Source organism: Terrapene carolina, unplaced genomic scaffold (assembly GCF_002925995.2).
Source record: "Terrapene carolina triunguis isolate 2854851 unplaced genomic scaffold, T_m_triunguis-2.0 Scaffold136, whole genome shotgun sequence".
Classification (NCBI taxonomy): domain Eukaryota; kingdom Metazoa; phylum Chordata; order Testudines; family Emydidae; genus Terrapene; species Terrapene triunguis.
In genome coordinates this window covers 8,605,152-8,621,656 of record NW_020664487.1, presented here as the reverse complement: position 1 = coordinate 8,621,656, position 16,505 = coordinate 8,605,152, and the positions used below count along the sequence as shown (strand labels likewise).

The 16,505-nt window shown below is 42.6% G+C and overlaps 1 protein-coding gene across 1 annotated transcript in view; it reads left to right on the top strand.

The window, feature by feature from the left end:
• Positions 1-1,957: 1,957 nt before the first annotated feature.
• STAP1 (signal transducing adaptor family member 1) overlaps positions 1,958-16,505 on the top strand; it is a 27,219-nt gene continuing 12,671 nt past the window's right edge. Inside the window, exons 1-4 of the mRNA XM_024209859.2 lie at positions 1,958-2,080; positions 8,923-8,994; positions 12,009-12,122; positions 13,615-13,671. Coding sequence (XP_024065627.2) covers positions 1,958-2,080; positions 8,923-8,994; positions 12,009-12,122; positions 13,615-13,671 — 366 coding nt within the window. The remainder of the gene's footprint in view (positions 2,081-8,922; positions 8,995-12,008; positions 12,123-13,614; positions 13,672-16,505) is intronic.

The window sequence follows — 16,505 nt, the reverse complement described above, 5'->3', positions numbered from 1 at the left end:
TATGTGACATGCTGTTTCTGGTGATTTTATTAAAAAGAAGCATTCTTAAGAGTTAATCAACAAATGAACTGATTCTCCAGCACCCTACACTTTATATAGTCATTCACGTCCCTGCAATGTGAGTATAATGCTACCATTCTGATTTACTAGCATTTTACACCCGTTTTGCATTCATGATGTACAAACACCCACATAAATTGCAGCACAGTGATCAGTCAAGTCTAGTATTATTTAGATAGTAATGCTTTAGATCGCAAGGGTCTACCTCTGAGTTGAAATATAAAATCTTTTGGGGTCAAAACCTTCACTAAATCATGTTGTAAACTGTCAATGTAGTAAGAATGCATCATTGTAGTAAGAATGTATCAGTTATTACATGTTGATTTCTGTTTTGAACTGATGGTGGTTTTAGATTGTGCTGGCTTTCCAAGGCTGGGAGTATAGTAAGTGCCCCTCTTTAGCTACTGAATGTCGCAAAAATGGTGCATATCTTGCCCCATTGCTGAATTGCCCCAGTAGAGTCAAGTTCTGCCATTTTACTACAAAAACATGCCAAAAGTAGCACAATTGGAAAAAATTTGCCTTCTAATAAATTCTTACAAAAAGTTAATAATATGGACTTTTCCAAGAAGTCATTACTTGCAGAGTAAAAATAGATATTTTACTTTCACATAGTTCTGGGAAGTGCCAGATTTTCTGAAATCCTTGCCTAGCAATTGCACAGTCTAAAAGTTCCCTTGCAAGCAGGTCACATATATTAAAGCCATATTGGATCTGCGTGAACGTTGCAGGGAAGCAGAAAAGGAGCCTTGAAGGTAACCCACAAGAATAAGGGGGAGAAATGTGTTCCCTTTTTCTAGAGCACGCTTTCAAATACTTTTTGCTTGTTTGTTACCTATAGAAATATCCCAATGTCTTGCTGTCCCTGTTCTTTCTTGAGAATTTCTGGAAGGGACACAAACCTGAAGATAAATCCTGGCCCTGTTGAAGTCAACAGGAGTTTTGCCATTGACTCCAGTAGGGCCAGAATTTCACCCTGGGAAAGTATCAGAGGGGTAGCCGTGTTAGTCTGAATCTGTAAAAAGCAACAGAGGGTCCTGTGGCACCTTTAAGACTAACAGAAGTATTGGGAGCATAAGCTTTCGTGGGTAAGAACCTCACTTCTTCAGATTCTTCTTGCATCTGAAGAAGTGAGGTTCTTACCCAGGAAAGCTTATGCTCCCAATACTTCTGTTAGTCTTAAAGGTGCCACAGGACCCTCTGTTACCCTGGGAAAGGGAGCTCTCCTACACTTTGTCTGAACTTTTGGGGATGATGGATTTTTCACAACGAAAGTTTTTCCCCCAAGTGTTTGTCAGAAATCTGAGTTACACATGCATCAACAACAAAAACAGCAGTTTTCACTAAAAATACCTTCTTCTCTCAATCACTCTTATGTCAGAATTCCACCAGATCTCCAGCAAAAGCAATTGTCAGACGTTCTTAATGTAAAAAGCCAAGTGGAATTTTAAAAAGCCAAAACAAACATTTCAGAAGCAAACGGGCACAATCTCTCTTTCTTTGCAGATCACCTGTAAAGATTCCAGAGTCTGTGAACTGTGAGAGGGAGGTTTCTCTGACAGACCCCCAACTAAATCCAGTAATGATAATCCTGGTAAGAAATGGCATAATTATCATTTGTGAACCTTGGTCTGCAGGATGGAAACATACAAATAGCGTGCTAGGAAAGTTCCCTTTAATCCATTTAATCTTGTTCCTCTTCGGATTATACAGTGAGCAAGGGTCTGTGCGGTGTGTTGTTTATTTAAAAATAACTACCGAGACTTCCTCTTTGTACCGTCACCTCGTTCTCTCAAACCGGGGTGAGCTTTCCTTTGCCAGAGGCTGAAGATAAGCAGACAAGAATACACAGAGGAAAAGAACACAGCCAAGATTCAGCGGATAGGGAGGGAGCAGGATGGCTGAGCCTGAGAAAATCCCTGAACCAGCCCCACGACGAATCTTCCAGGAGAGACAGAGGATTACTGCTCTGCCCCTGTACTTTGAAGGGTTTCTATCTATCAGACGTGCACGGTACCAGGTAAGGTGCACAATCCGAGCAGCTACGTTCAATTAAACTTTTTCTGAGAAATGTGTTGTAACTCATTACAGGTGTTGAGACCTGTTCCTGAGGGCTGGTCTGCAGCACCCCAACTTGCACTGAAATAATTAAATCTGTTTTAATTCACACCTTTAGTTATTTTAGTGAAAGTCCTGTGCACACTTTATTTCAGAATAAAAGTGTCCCGTTACAATTTAGTTGAAGTCAATTTTTTACCAATTTAAGCAAAAGCAAAATCAGAAACTCTTATTCTGAAGTAAGTATCCACACACAGATTTGCACTGAAATAACTAAAGGTATGAATTAAAACAGATTTAGTTATTTCAGTCAAGTCTGTGTGTAAATAAAATCTGAGTATCTCTTGGCACTTTCTGCCGTTGCATCAGGGAGTAATAGTTCCCATACTTGAAATTACTTTTTTTTTGCTTTCAGATTCTTATTTATCTATATTCAACTAAATAGACTCTTTAACAAAATAATATAAATATAAAATGTACCACAATAGTCTCCATATTTATAGACATGCATTTCCTTTTCTGTAGACAATATTATAAGAAGCAAAGATAGAGAAAGATGTTGATTTCTGAAGCTGTAGTTTATTTTGGGTTTTCCAATGGACGCTTACTCCATTTCAGTTTTATTCTATAAATGTATATAATCAAAAACAACTGCATTACACACCATAATAATTATTCAGCACCTCATCTTTTTTTTTTTTTTATAATCTACAGGAAAGTTGATTGAGACTGATTTCAGAGCTGCAATAATGATGAGACACTTAGATTACATTTTAAGCCACAAGAGCAAAGTTTGATTTGTTTATATTGTTCTGAAATATCCCATACTAGTCTTAAACCTGAAATTCTCAGTCATCTAGCATTTAAAATGAGCATGACTTACAATAATTAAAAATATATAATGCTGAAATCATTTAACTTTTATTTATGGACTACTTTGGAAACACAGGACAGTGGAATTTTTCTGAGGCAGGATAATCATTTACGCCCTGCTCCTGTATGCATGTGTGAACATTATTAGTAAGTATTTACAGATCAGGTCCTTGAACATACTGATTGCTTTTTAGTATACATTTCTTTATTTTAGCTCCCGATAGTGATCATTATAGTTAAGATTGCAAAACAGTTTCCATTATAGTCCTCTCTCCTACCCAGTCATGGCTATAAAAGATTTAATATTTTCTGTGCTTGATCACTGCTCAGATATGATTTTTTTCAAAAATAAGTTTGAAGGTAAACTTGTATTTCCCCTTTTTTTTTTTTGGAGGGGGGGGGGGGGGGGGGGGGAGATGCACTTTATCTCACAAAGAGAAAAGTAACTACTACCCTTTTTTATTTTTTTAAACTACAATATAGCAAGAGGAAGTTCAGAACAGTGATCTTTTTGCACATTGCTATAATGATGTATCCCAACATGGAAGATTGGTTGAAGTTTCATTATGCTGCGTAACAGTCCAGAAATAAACAGCAGATATTTTTCAAGTTCCCCCATATGTGGAATCTTTTAAAACCCACTCTCTCTCCAGAGTCACTAGCTCACATACTGGCAGTTCACTGCATAACACTGAGATCATACATGTAACTGATCATTTTTCAGAACTGCAATATGATTTTCTTGGGCATCAGAAAAGGCCATGGAAACTTGTAGTGAGAGTATTCATTTCAGGAATGGGAGTGGTCTGTTACAGAACTAATATCTGTTAGTCTTAAAGGTGCCACAGGACTCTCTGTTGCTTGTTACAGAACTGCATTTCCTGATGAAATTTTAATAATGGGAGGGGTTGCTATCAAGGTTAGGTCAAAAGTGTCCAGGAGCAGGGGTATAACAATAGATATTACCAAAAGTTTGGCTTTTGCAGACATTTACACTCCATCTGTATTCCTCTTCCCCTCTTTATGGTCTTAACTTAGCCCTCAACCCTGCCGAGAGATTCACATAGGTGGACCCTTATGCCCATGCAGATTCCTTTTCGGGAGCAGGGCTTTCGGCCATGCGTTCTCTAGGGCATGGAGTCTGTCTGTATCTGTATTTTAAAGCTCCATGCACATTTATGGTGCCATATAATTAATAATAATGATTGGGTATGCTAAGATAGTCAAAAGATTTGAAGACAGCTTCAATACATAGATGGGATAGAATAAAGATACTTCTGCCCATCTCTGCTCTCCATAATTGTTTTGCCTGCCACCAGAAAAGATAAGTTTCCCTAGAATGTTGTTTCAGCAGGGGGTTAAAACTCTAGCAGGTCTCCCCAAGGGGTGTGCGTTGTTGATAAACATAGTGGGGATTGCTGGTAGTATGTGAAACCTAATATGTGTGGCAGTGAAAGGGATAAAATAAAAACAAACTGAGCCATTGACAAAACGTGTACTGAGGTGATTACAGATGGTCCTAGACAAATGCAACACCCCCCACTGCTACACCAAGGGATCAGCGTAAATTTAAGGCGCAATACCTCAGAAACCGTCATGGCTAGAAATATTGTAAATGGTGTCAGCTGTTGCGGTCCAGGGGAGATGGCATTGCTCAGCTCCTCTGAATATCAGGTCATTTACTTAGGCCTAAATGAGAGTTTAGGAGCCTAACTTTTAGACTTTCATTTTTGAAAATCTTGGTGTTTCAGGACCACTACATGACTGAAGCGCTCATCTTGGACCAGTGATTAGAAAAATAAAAACTTCAATCTGAGATACGACCATCATTAACGGCGTTATGCTTGTATATGGAGCATACTATAAAATAATTTAATAGAACGTTTATGTGGGACCTTTCATCCTGAAATAGCCTCCAAAACGTCACATACTGAAAGCCAGCCAGCTGTAGGGAGAGAAGATGATGACCCACTGGCACACAGTACGCAATGTAACGGACTGAGGAGGGGAAAACATTGGCTAGGAAGACCAGGACAGGACACCTCTCTTCCAAACTTTCACATGCAATCTTTTATGATCCAGCAGTGCAGCGGGAGCTCTGTGTTGAGGTATCAGTTCAAATGTGTATCTGCTATTAATAAAAAGTAGAGCCGGAACCAAGCTGTGAAGTTTGCAGTTGGATCTGGAGTCAAATTTCCCCAAAGACAGGATGTGGCTTGGATCTATGTTTCTCGGTCAGGGCCTGTTTATAATAAACAAATTAGACACTGCACATTCATTATTTGCCCTTAAAAGTCTATTTGAATGTGATAAAGTGAACCGCGTGAGCAGACCTCTGTGCCCATGTGGATTCCCCATTGACTTCTACAGGGCTTTGCACAACCAAAAAGTCAACTTGCACAGTTCTTTTTGCAGAATCGGGTCCTTAAAGGCCACCTTGCCTGTCTCTCCCTGTTCTCCTTTCTTTCAGCTCCAAATAAATGCCAATGTTGATGTCATAATTGGCAGAGCCATGAAAATCAGTTAGAGAAACAAGGATCCTCCATCTGCACTACAGTTTATATCCAAGTCTAAAGAATGACTTCTGTTGACACTGGTAGGCTAGCTGGCATGGACAGAACATAATTTTGCCAAAGCTACTTTTTAAAGATAATTTTTTTTAAAATACCTATTTAAAAATTGAGGCACCAGCCATCAGAATTATTTAAATTAAAATTTGTTCAAGAAAAGGTTCATAACATGGAGGAAACTGCAGTGTAGATGGAGCCAGAGAGCACACAGGAGTTACATGCTACTAAGGATGGACACGGCTGAAAGACAAAAATAGCACAGTGATTCACATGCATAGTAATAGGTAGCACAGTAAACCGAAACACCAAGAAACCACAAGTAAACTACTGATCTTGCTATTCAAATAGCTAGCAGCAATCAGACTTATTCTAAAACATTTCTTCATTTTATCTAGCATGATGGAAATAGCCATGTTTAGTAGCACTTTCCCACCAACAGCTTTAATATTAATAAATGTGCACTTATATAATGCCTCTGCTCTTAATCCCCAAGCATTTTACAAATAGGAATCGCTTCACCCACCTCTGAAATGCAATAACGCCTTGAGTAGAACGTGGCCATTATTACTCGGGCCACAGCATTATCACACAACAAAGCGGAAAAGGGAAAACTAACATTACATGCAATTGAAATGGCAGTTCTGGACAGCCAGTTACAGAGCAGGTGCTATGCTGAGAAGGCAGCACGGGTTCACAGTTTTATTAATTTTAGTTGGACTAAAGGTGACCAAGTCTGTGCACCTTATTTATAGGCAGTGAGGAGGTTGTTTACCTGTGACCCAAAGACATTCCTGAATGCATAGAGCTTGTAGAGTGACTGGTTTTGCTCATTCTTATTAGGGTGAAATTCATGCCTGTGCAGAGGGTCTGTATAAAGACTATGCACTACTTAAGCCTTCAAAAGAGGGGGTTATGGGAGATTAAAGTGGTGCATAGCCCCTGTGTCAGCTCACTGTGTGTGTGTGGGGGGGGCAATTCATTGACTTCAATGGAGCTATGTGGAGAATCAGACCCCTCTTCTTTTACACGTTATCCAAAGTGGGGAGCCTGACAACTATATCTGTATGAGAGGATCAGGTCTCCCGAGTACTCATTTTCAAAAGTAAATCTTCTTCTCATAAAATGTTGCCAATTTCCTTGGTCTAAATTGTAGCTTTGCCACAAGGTCATTGTATGAGGCAGCACCAGGTTGGGCTGCCTCCTGTGTTTTGAGAAGCAGATAAAGATTCACAGTCTGCGTCTGCTTTGCAACGCGGCTGGAGAGGAACATACCATGTATCAGCTCCATGCTTGGTGCAGTGTACATCCCTCAGTTTATCAGTTCAGGGGTTACAAGGATGCTGTGGGGAGAAGCACACTAGTCCACAAGTGGTTCTGGAGAACTCCTGAAAAGAATTATTAGGAGACTGAAGTCTATGGGGGAGAGGTCACCAGGTAGAGGTTTGGGGGGAAATATCCTGCATGCCTTAGTTTGTCAGGCCTAGCACACTTGCAGTTTTTACCCTTGTGTGAGAAACTCTCCCTTTTTTTGCCAAAAAAGTACATCTATTTTACAGTTTTACTATCTTCATTCACTAGTCCATAATTAAGGCCCTTCTTTTTTGTTTCTCTTTTTAAACCAAATTTTACCAAAAAAATCCCCAGGTTTTACAAAAGGTTTTACTGATTTTTTCACCTGAATTTTGGAGCACTCAAGTATGTGACCATTCTGGTTATTTTAAAAAAAATCCAATCCATGACATTAGGTGGATGTGTTTAGGTTACTAATAAATTAGTCTAAGTGTAAATGTGAGGTTGTCTGTTAAAGTAAGGCAAGGCAGTGGAAGAGACACAGGCCTACATGGGCATATGTATACATACTGTTAATGTAGAGTTCATGAAATACACCACAGCCTGAAACTGCTTTTACATTCAATACTCTTCCTTTTCTCTTTGTTGCTTTTTTCTGTCCTCCTGTCTCTCAATATTAACCACCCTCGTATTTACCCAGAAAACTATTATGTTAATTTTATGCACTGATTTTCACTTGTTTTTTCATTTTTGTAATGAACACCAATACATACTTGGGCAATTTTAAACAAATAAAATCCCCAAATGAAAGGCTTTGCCCATAATATATGCTTCTCGTGCATCCTCAGACAAGAGAGCAGAGTGTTTAATTGCAATTGTCTTACAGCCTTTTCCATCACTAACTAGCATGTTCATTACAGGGAAGATTGAGAACAATAAGGCAATGGCTGGTTGCAGATCAATAGTCTTTCGTCATTGAAAGGGGAAGTAGATAAAGAGTCACTGTGAGTGTAACAATCTAGCTTTAGGTTAGAGGGAGATATTGGTGAACAAACAAACCAGTACACTTAATATTAATCTTGGTGGGACTAGATTGATCAGGGGAACAATGACAGGATGTGGAGGCTTTCATCTCTCAATTTGTTTGCCTTCCACTAGTTTCTATTTGGCCCAGGTTAGTAGAGACATTATCTGATGACTATTTCACAGCCTGTATATCAAATCTCCCACTGAAATCAATGATAGAATCCTAGAAATGTAGATCAAGTCCAGCCCCTTGTGCTGTGGCAGGACCAAGTAAACCTAGATCGTTCCTAACAGGTGTTTATCCAACCTGTTTTTAAAAACCTCTAATGATGGGGATTCCACATGATTGCTTCTGGATAATAAGACCTTTAAAAAAAAATCAGACCCCACTTAGTTAGGTACCTAGTGTGACACCCCGACACCCCAATATTCACCACTGTCATGTAATTAGGATGTGTTTTGTACAAAGTATGTCTTGTGAGGTATTCTAAAAGGCTTGATCTGCTAGACATTTTTATGCAATTTAGGGAGAGCAGTCTAAAAAATAAAAGCTATTAAACAGTTCTCTCCCCCAGGCTGGAGCTTACATTTTAAATAAAGGGCAAAAATGTCAAAAAATATAAACTACTTGATCATCAGTGCTGAGAAATTGTCAGTGCTATTGATAATCCATACTGATACCAATACTTGGTCAGTTAACATAACCAAGATATTGAACATGGATCACTACGATGCTACTCTAGTTTTAAACTTGAATAACTCCAGTGAAGCCAATAGAGTTACAGTGGCGTAAACTGGAGTAACACAGTAATGAATCAGCCCCGAAGTCTATATATCGGAACTCCTGACCTGGAATGAAATAATTTTACAAATTGTTTCATTTACTGGAAGTTAGAAGCAGAAGGTCTTTGACCTTTACCAAACTATAAAGCACTGAAATAAACCCACCTGGGTTATGGTAATTTTCTTATCCATATTTCATTCACTTTTCTTTGGGGGCTAAAAAGATTTTCTAGGTAAACTGACACTTGTTCTTTTCAAACAGGATTTTGAACAGTACTGGACAGAACTCAGAGGAACTACACTTTTCTTTTATAGTGATAAGAAAACCCCAACCGTGAGTAGTACAACATGCTTGTGTGTATGTATATACGATTATTTTTAGTAGTCATTTTCACCGAGTATATATTCATTTACTGCAAGTGCCTCTCCCATCCCTGTTCTCACATCTTTGAAACCATGGAACATGTATCAAGCACTGTAACAGAGAGCCTGAGCTACAGCATAGAAAGTGATACAAAATAATAAAAATAATGTGTCTGCTCCTAACAAAATGACTAAGAACCTTCCTTCAGGCTATTCTGTGTATTCACTTTTGAGATGAGAATTAATTGAAGCCACCCCATTTACTATACAGGGTCATTCAAGAACATGTTGCACATGGCACTTATGAGAGCAGGGGGGTTGTCCAGTCCTTGACTAAGGGCAGGTCTTCACTACGGGGGGGGAGGGGGGTCGATTTAAGATACGCAAATTCAGCTACGCGAATAGCGTAGCTGAATTCGACGTATTGCAGCCGACTTACCCCGCTGTAAGGACGGCGGCAAAATCGACCTCCGCGGCTTCCCGTCGACGGCGCTTACTCCCACCTCCGCTGGTGGAGTAAGAGCGTCGATTCGGGGATCGATTGTCGCGTCCCCGACGAGACGCGATAATTCGATCCCCGAGAGGTCGATTTCTACCCGCCGATTCAGGCGGGTAGTGTAGACCTAGCCAAAGACTTTCCCTCCCTCATGTTTACCTCAGATGCAGCTGCTGTATGTGTGTATACACTTTTTTAACTGTTTGGAGATCAGTCAGGGTGAAAGGTGTGGTATAGTTATAAGATGCACATCCTCTGCATCTTGCATATGGGTACTTAAACCAGTCTGTCCAATAAACTGCTCCAACACAGAGCTTCTGCCTTTCTAGCTGAAAATCTGCACCTCAGAAATGAGGACCAACATAAAACAAAAGTTCTTTCATATCCCACATGGACATAGTCTGTCTTGTTTGAGCTATGGTTGAAACTCTGCTCGCCACCACCACGTGTTGTTTATGTATAGCTTCTCAGAGCAGTGTGGGCAGGGTTTTTTTTCCTGAGACCCATTTTATAGATAAGGGATCCAGTTCTTCTCTCACATACAATATACCCTGTTGTGGATCCATTGACTTCACTGGGTTTATTCTTGATTACACTTGTGCAAATGAAGAGCGCATCAGCCCTGTTGCTTTAGGCAGTCTTTATAGCATGGTTTATAACATGACTCAAACCAAAAACTCCAATCCACATTGCTCAGTGAAACTACTTCAGTTACATTAGCAACAACTCTGTTCAATGAATGGAGCTGTAAGTGCTGTTCATTTCAAATCAGAAGGTGACTGAGCAAGACACTCACACCAGTAATTACCCTAAAGAATTAACACACTTTTACTGTACGTTTCCACAGAACTCAAGCAACATCCCCAAAACGTTCCCCATCACAGGCTGTACATACTGAGATGGACTCGTGATGGGAGAAAGATGTTTTCTCCTTTATCTTTTTCTCCAGCAGATCCATGCATAGTCAGACACCTCCTGTGCCCCCAAAAGTTAACCATAACAGAACTTCTAGACGGAACATTTAGTGAAATACTGTAACTCCTGTTGTTAGTCTACAGGGCTCGAAGCTAGACAGTTGTGTGGGTGTTTTGCGTAAGAAGTGTCACCTTAAAGTTGCATTTCCCGGTTTTCTAACATTTGTTATTTGTTTTTCACTGTAGCTCTACTGTTCTTGCCAGTGGCATGCTTGGGGGAACCTTAGGGCAGAGAGAAGAGTTTTACCACTTCATCTCAGTATAAAGTAGCCACAGTGAAGTGGCCTCAGAGCAGTCAGATGTCCACAACAGACGCCCCCTGGAGAAGGGGCAGCCTGGGAAGGGAGAGCGCAGATGAGCGGAGCTCAAACTAAAGTTTATGAACCTATCAACAGCATGTGCCATCCATATGCACCCCTTGCTGCCAGGTCCAGCAGTGGAGGTGCACCCTTCCTCGATTTCCCTGAGTGGCTTTAGCATGTCACACAGCATCCCCATTACCAAGGGTCTGATTTACTACTGGGAAGTTCACAGAAATGCATGACTGAACTACACCCAGGCTTCTCAGCCAGGAAACAGACTACGTCTGAGTTTATCAATCCCACAGCCAAGCCCTTTGCTAACTCTCATCCTTGATTTTTCCCCTGGAGCCAGGGCTTTCCTGCTAACTGCAACTCTTCTCCCGACGGCACATGGCTGTAGGGAGCCCAGACTGTGAGGAGCTATTTCCTTTCCTTGGGAACCCCTCTTCTTAGGAGTAGTCTCCCTAACGGACATCTGCTGCCTTTTATCAGAGGCAGGTGGTCATTAGCCTCCAATCAGCCACTTAAGGAGTTGACTGCTTACAGGTGAGCTGGGCTCATTCTCCTTAAAGATGCCTGTCATGGGTACAGTGGACCCTGACTTCCCTTAAAGGGCCAAGCCACCCCATGACGGGCCCTATACTGCCAACAAATAACATTTATTCATATTGTGTGTTTATTGGCATGATAGGGCCCATATATTTTAGCAGAGAGGGCAGGGTAAGTGGGCTCTTCCTAGAGTTTCTCCATGCAGGACAACCTCTGTCCCACCATTTAGTTATCTCTTGCTCCAAAGAGACTAAACTTTTTATGCTCCTCTATTGCAGCTAATGAGACCCACCATATTTGGCTGCCAGGGTGAATCAGTAAAATAGCTACTTATCTCCACATGGGACACCTGGACACATCAATGTAACCCAGGGCTGAATCTAGCACAATTTGTAATCAGTCTGGGAATGCTGTTGAATTCTGGGATCCGTGCTGCATACCCACACTGAAGAGTGGTGAGAAGTTTGCCCAAAATGTATATTGTAGCTGAAAATAGCTTCTAAAAGAAGCAATGAAGGACTTTGTATTGCCATGTATGTTAATGGCACCAATCTGAAATTTAAGAAAACCCTGGAGTTTTCTTGTTTCAGTTAGTGTCTGCTGGGAACAGCTGACTGGTTTAGATGTGCTCTAATGCATGCCCCATCTTTCTTTCCTTTCTCAGTATTTAGAGAAATTAGAGCTGACAAATTTGACATCAGTAGTGAACGTTTATCCAGATGAAAAGTGTGGTGCACAGTTTATCCTGATGCTGAGAAATGAGAAAGTGGAGCTGAAGGTGAGTGAACCCGGTGAAGCTGGAAAGGCATGACTTATGCACATTTGCCCTGTTTGACCCCAGCTACTCCTGATCCCCATAACATAGCAGAAAGCAATGGCAGGGCTGTTATTTTCCAAAGGTTGGTGCACGATACCCACTGCCTTTTGGGGGTGGGGAGGGGCATTTTGGAAACATTCTAGTTTGTTTAAATAACAGATGCACACAGAATGGAACCTCCTGCCTCTGGGAGAGAACACTGCCACTCCTGGCCTGGGGAGGGGTCTCCAGGGCTTCATCTTCTGGGACCATGGCACTCCCCTCTTTCCAGCCCTGTTGCTCTCCGCTGAAGCGAGGGTGCTCCTCCTTCTCCTCCCCCCGCTCCTCCTGGCCAGTGTCAGGGCTCAACTTCTGCCTGTCTCTACTTTCCCTTCCTCCCATGTCATCTCCTTCACTTATTGTATGCCTTCCATAGCACCCCAAGCACGAGTGGCACCCCATTGTGCTGGGCACTGTACATACACTTAGTCAGAGAGGCCCTCCCTGCCCTGAAGAGCTTACCGTCTAGCTAGGCAAGACAGACAGGACGTGAGGTGAAACAGAGGCACAGAGCTAAGAAGTGACTTGCTCAGAGTCACACAGCAAGTCGATGGCAGGGCCAGTTAGGGAACCCAGGTCTGCCTCTGGTGCAGCGCTCACTTCCACTTCCCTTCTCTCTCACGTACAGTGAGGGTGAGGGGGAAGGGACAAGGAGAGGAAGAATGGGAAAGGGGATAAGAAAGCAAGAGGGAGTGGTGAAGATGAATGTGGGGCATGGAGTACATGAGGGGGAATAGTACTCTCCCCCCCGCCTCCAAAATAGTTACGTGGGGGTCTTCATCCCCTACTGTGCCCCTCCCCATACACACTGAGAGGCAGAAGTGTAGTGATGAGGTACTGGTGCCTTTGCCTCTCTCTAGAGCGCCTGTTCTCACCCTCCACCCCTGCTAAGTACTGGGCAAAGGGAATCAGTTTTCCATAGCCTACCACCCCCTCCACATTATGTGAGAAGGGGTTTGAGGGTGTCATACAGAGGGATTACCTACCTTGAGACTGAAGACAGGTACAGTCACTATGGCATCCCGTGCATTGAATCAGAAGGGGAGCTGCTAGAGGAGGTCAGAGTTAGGTGACCATATGTCCCATTTTGGCCTGGACAGTCCCTTTAAGCCCTGTCCCGGTGGGGAGGCAGAGCTTGGGCAGGGGACAGGCAGAGCCCTGCGTGGTGTCCCGTTTTCCCTTTGGGAAATATGGTCATCCTAGTCAGAGTACAGATTGAACACTCAATGGCGGTAGATAAGAGGTGACAGTGAGGAAACCTGACAAGTTCCAGCTGGTTTCCTTAGGAGAGTTGTGCTCAAGTCAACTTAAAAATGCAGACTCGGAGGGGATTGTGAGAGGGACACACACAGGAGAGACCAGGGAATACTTGGTTTTGGAGTCACTCTTAGGTTTCTACTTTTTATTCTCTCAGGTCGAGGACTATGACAGTGGGGAGGAATGGAAAGGCTTTATCCTCACAGTCACACAGGTAGGGAAGCTCTTTAGTGCTGGTTCTCAGCAGATGGTAAATTGTATCGTCAATTGCTTGATCACATGTTGGTTTGCATGAAATATACTCGAGACCAAATAACAAATATCAGCCTAGTTTATTGTGGAAAAATCAATAGTATAGTGCAGGGGGGAAAACAGCTCAATACAATACCAGTTTTCAGGAAGCCATCTCATGCCGTATTAAGTTCACCTTACATAGGAGGTGTGCTTCCAAAGTAACACCCCAAGGCTATCCTATCTGTTCACCAGTAAAAAGGTACCACATGCCTCAGCTGAGGCTAGATTTAGCCAGTCATCTTTCCACCTTGTTTTTAATGGTACTAGGTGTACCTCTTATCTCTTTGTTCTGAAGAAATGCATTACCACTACCAAGGTCATGAAGGCACCTCCTAGGCTTGTACCATGGTACAACACCCATCTGCTTAAGCCAAAGCCTACTTCAGCTAACGCAAGGTGTTATAGGATACTGAACATAAGTGAACAGGATTATAGAATTCAGGCCAAGTAAATCGCTACAAATGTGTGTGATTTTGTACATCACACACAGTTACATTGATAGTGAGCTTAATATTAATGTGGTAGTGATTAATTATATCAATATGAATTATTCAAAGATATATTAATATGCATTAAGCACACAATTAGAACATTGCATTTATATATATATATATATATATAATGAATTTCATATGACATTATATAAAAATAAATAAAAATCACACACATTTCTAGCAATTACTTGGCCTGAATTCTATAATCCTGTTCACTTATGTTAAGTACCATATAACATCTTGCATTAGCTGAAGGCGGTTTTGGTTTAGCCCAGCATACATTTGTAGCGCCCCTCTCCACCTCGTTACCTCCTTTAATGGCAATCCGCTTCCAGGTTTTGATGGACAGGTCTGGGTTCTTTTGGATCCCGCCACCCACTCAGCAGGGTGAATCTTTTTTCTTTTTTTTTTCTCTATGAAATTATTTGGCAGTGCCTCCACCCCCCTCACTCCTTCCTGGCAGGGTCACCAGGGCAGCTTGGGCGGAAAATTCTAACTACAGAGTAATCCCCACTTACTTGCCAGATAGTTGGAGACTTCCAAGAAATAACACAACACATAAAAATATATTCAACACAATAATTATATTAAACAGGCAACAAATACAACATAACAAGGTGAAACACTATTTTTAGGGTCACCGGTGCCCACACTGAAAATACCCGTGACTTGATGTAACAAGTGTAAAACTAGTGTCCTGTTGGTACGCGTACTTTGCTGGGGCCCTTGACAACCTATACAATTCTCTGCAGTGGTTTAGCAGTGTGGCTGACTGGGTTCAGTACAGCCCAAAGGACCCACAAGTGGGAGGAGGTGGTGAATCCCTCCACAGGTATAATAAGCAACAGGTTATAAAATCCTCAAACCCTCACTCCCTGGCTTGAGGGCACAGTTCAGGGAGTAGGGGGTCCCCCAAAATAGATTCCCTAACTAACTAAAAAACGGTGCACTCACGAACTCCATGAACGATCTTCAGGTTTGAAGATGACGCTGGACTCTTCAGTCACTGCAGAGGGGCTGCTGTCAGGGATCCTCCTCAAGCAGGAATCAGGCTGCGTCGGTCCCAGGATTTCCCCTCACCACAAAGGGGTGCAGGGCTCAAGGTGTAGGTTATACAACTACCCTAACATTCAAACTGTAGCCTCCTAGCCCAGCCTCCAGTCACACACTCCACAGGCAGCTTCCCTGGACTAGCAGAGCTGACCATGTGGTGACTAGTCTCACCTAGGGAGCTGGAGGTGAACCCAACCTGGCTGGGGAAATTTCTCAACAAACGCTACCTATTGGGACTCATCCGTGGGGAAGGAAAACCCAGGTGAGGGATCGGCTGTCAGGTACCTAGAGGCCAGTTCTCAGGGGGAACCCTGCTTGCAGGCCTGGGACTCACCAGCTCCCCACTCTCCAAACTGGCTTCTCCCCTCTCCTGAACTCCCTGGGAGGGGCATCTCACTCCCTATCGGTTGCCGGGCAGACTCTGAGTTTGCCTTGGCTCCTCCTCCCTGAGCTGCCAGCAGACAGAGCTCCAGGAATCTATGTAATCTCCTTGGGGGTTACACATTGGTCACAGAGTTCTCTATGCCAGTATTGCATCACAGCTCCTTCTTTCCTGGATATCAGTAAAAGTTCATCCATTTAACAGAAATTCCTTTGTTCAAAGGTTATTCAGCTACTCACAGCTGTGCCCCAAAAGATTACTCATCCATGAGGGCCGGAGTTGGTCAAATGCCCTGTATGTGACGGACTGGCTCCTACTTGTGCAGAGTCCTGCCATCGGTGTACTTCTCACTAGTCACATGATTCAAACTGAGCCAGTGTAACTGGTTATGTCATACCCAGGGGCTTTCTTAACAGCAAAACCCTCAGGCTGTACTAGTACTGAAGGCTCAGTCTACCTTCCTTAGATACACCCATGCTTTGTACTGGGTTAGAGAGAGATCCCAGACCTCAGTCCATATGCTTGCCTTGGAAATGCACCCGACAGCTGTGTAACCGGGAGCCTGCTGTGAGGTAAAGCTAGGCTCCCTAAGGCACTGATCCTGCCAACACTTTAGGCACAAGCTTAACTTTTAACATACCCATAGCCCTCTAAGTAGTTTCACTCACCGCACCACCCCTAGCATTAGGGCATGGCATTGCAGGGGGCTTTGCATCTAGGTGCTTCTTGGGCCCTACAAAGGCCTGTTTCTGTCCACAACTTTGCCCACCAGCTAGTACAGTGGTTCCCAAACTGGGGTTCATGAACCCCTGGGGGTTCGCGAAA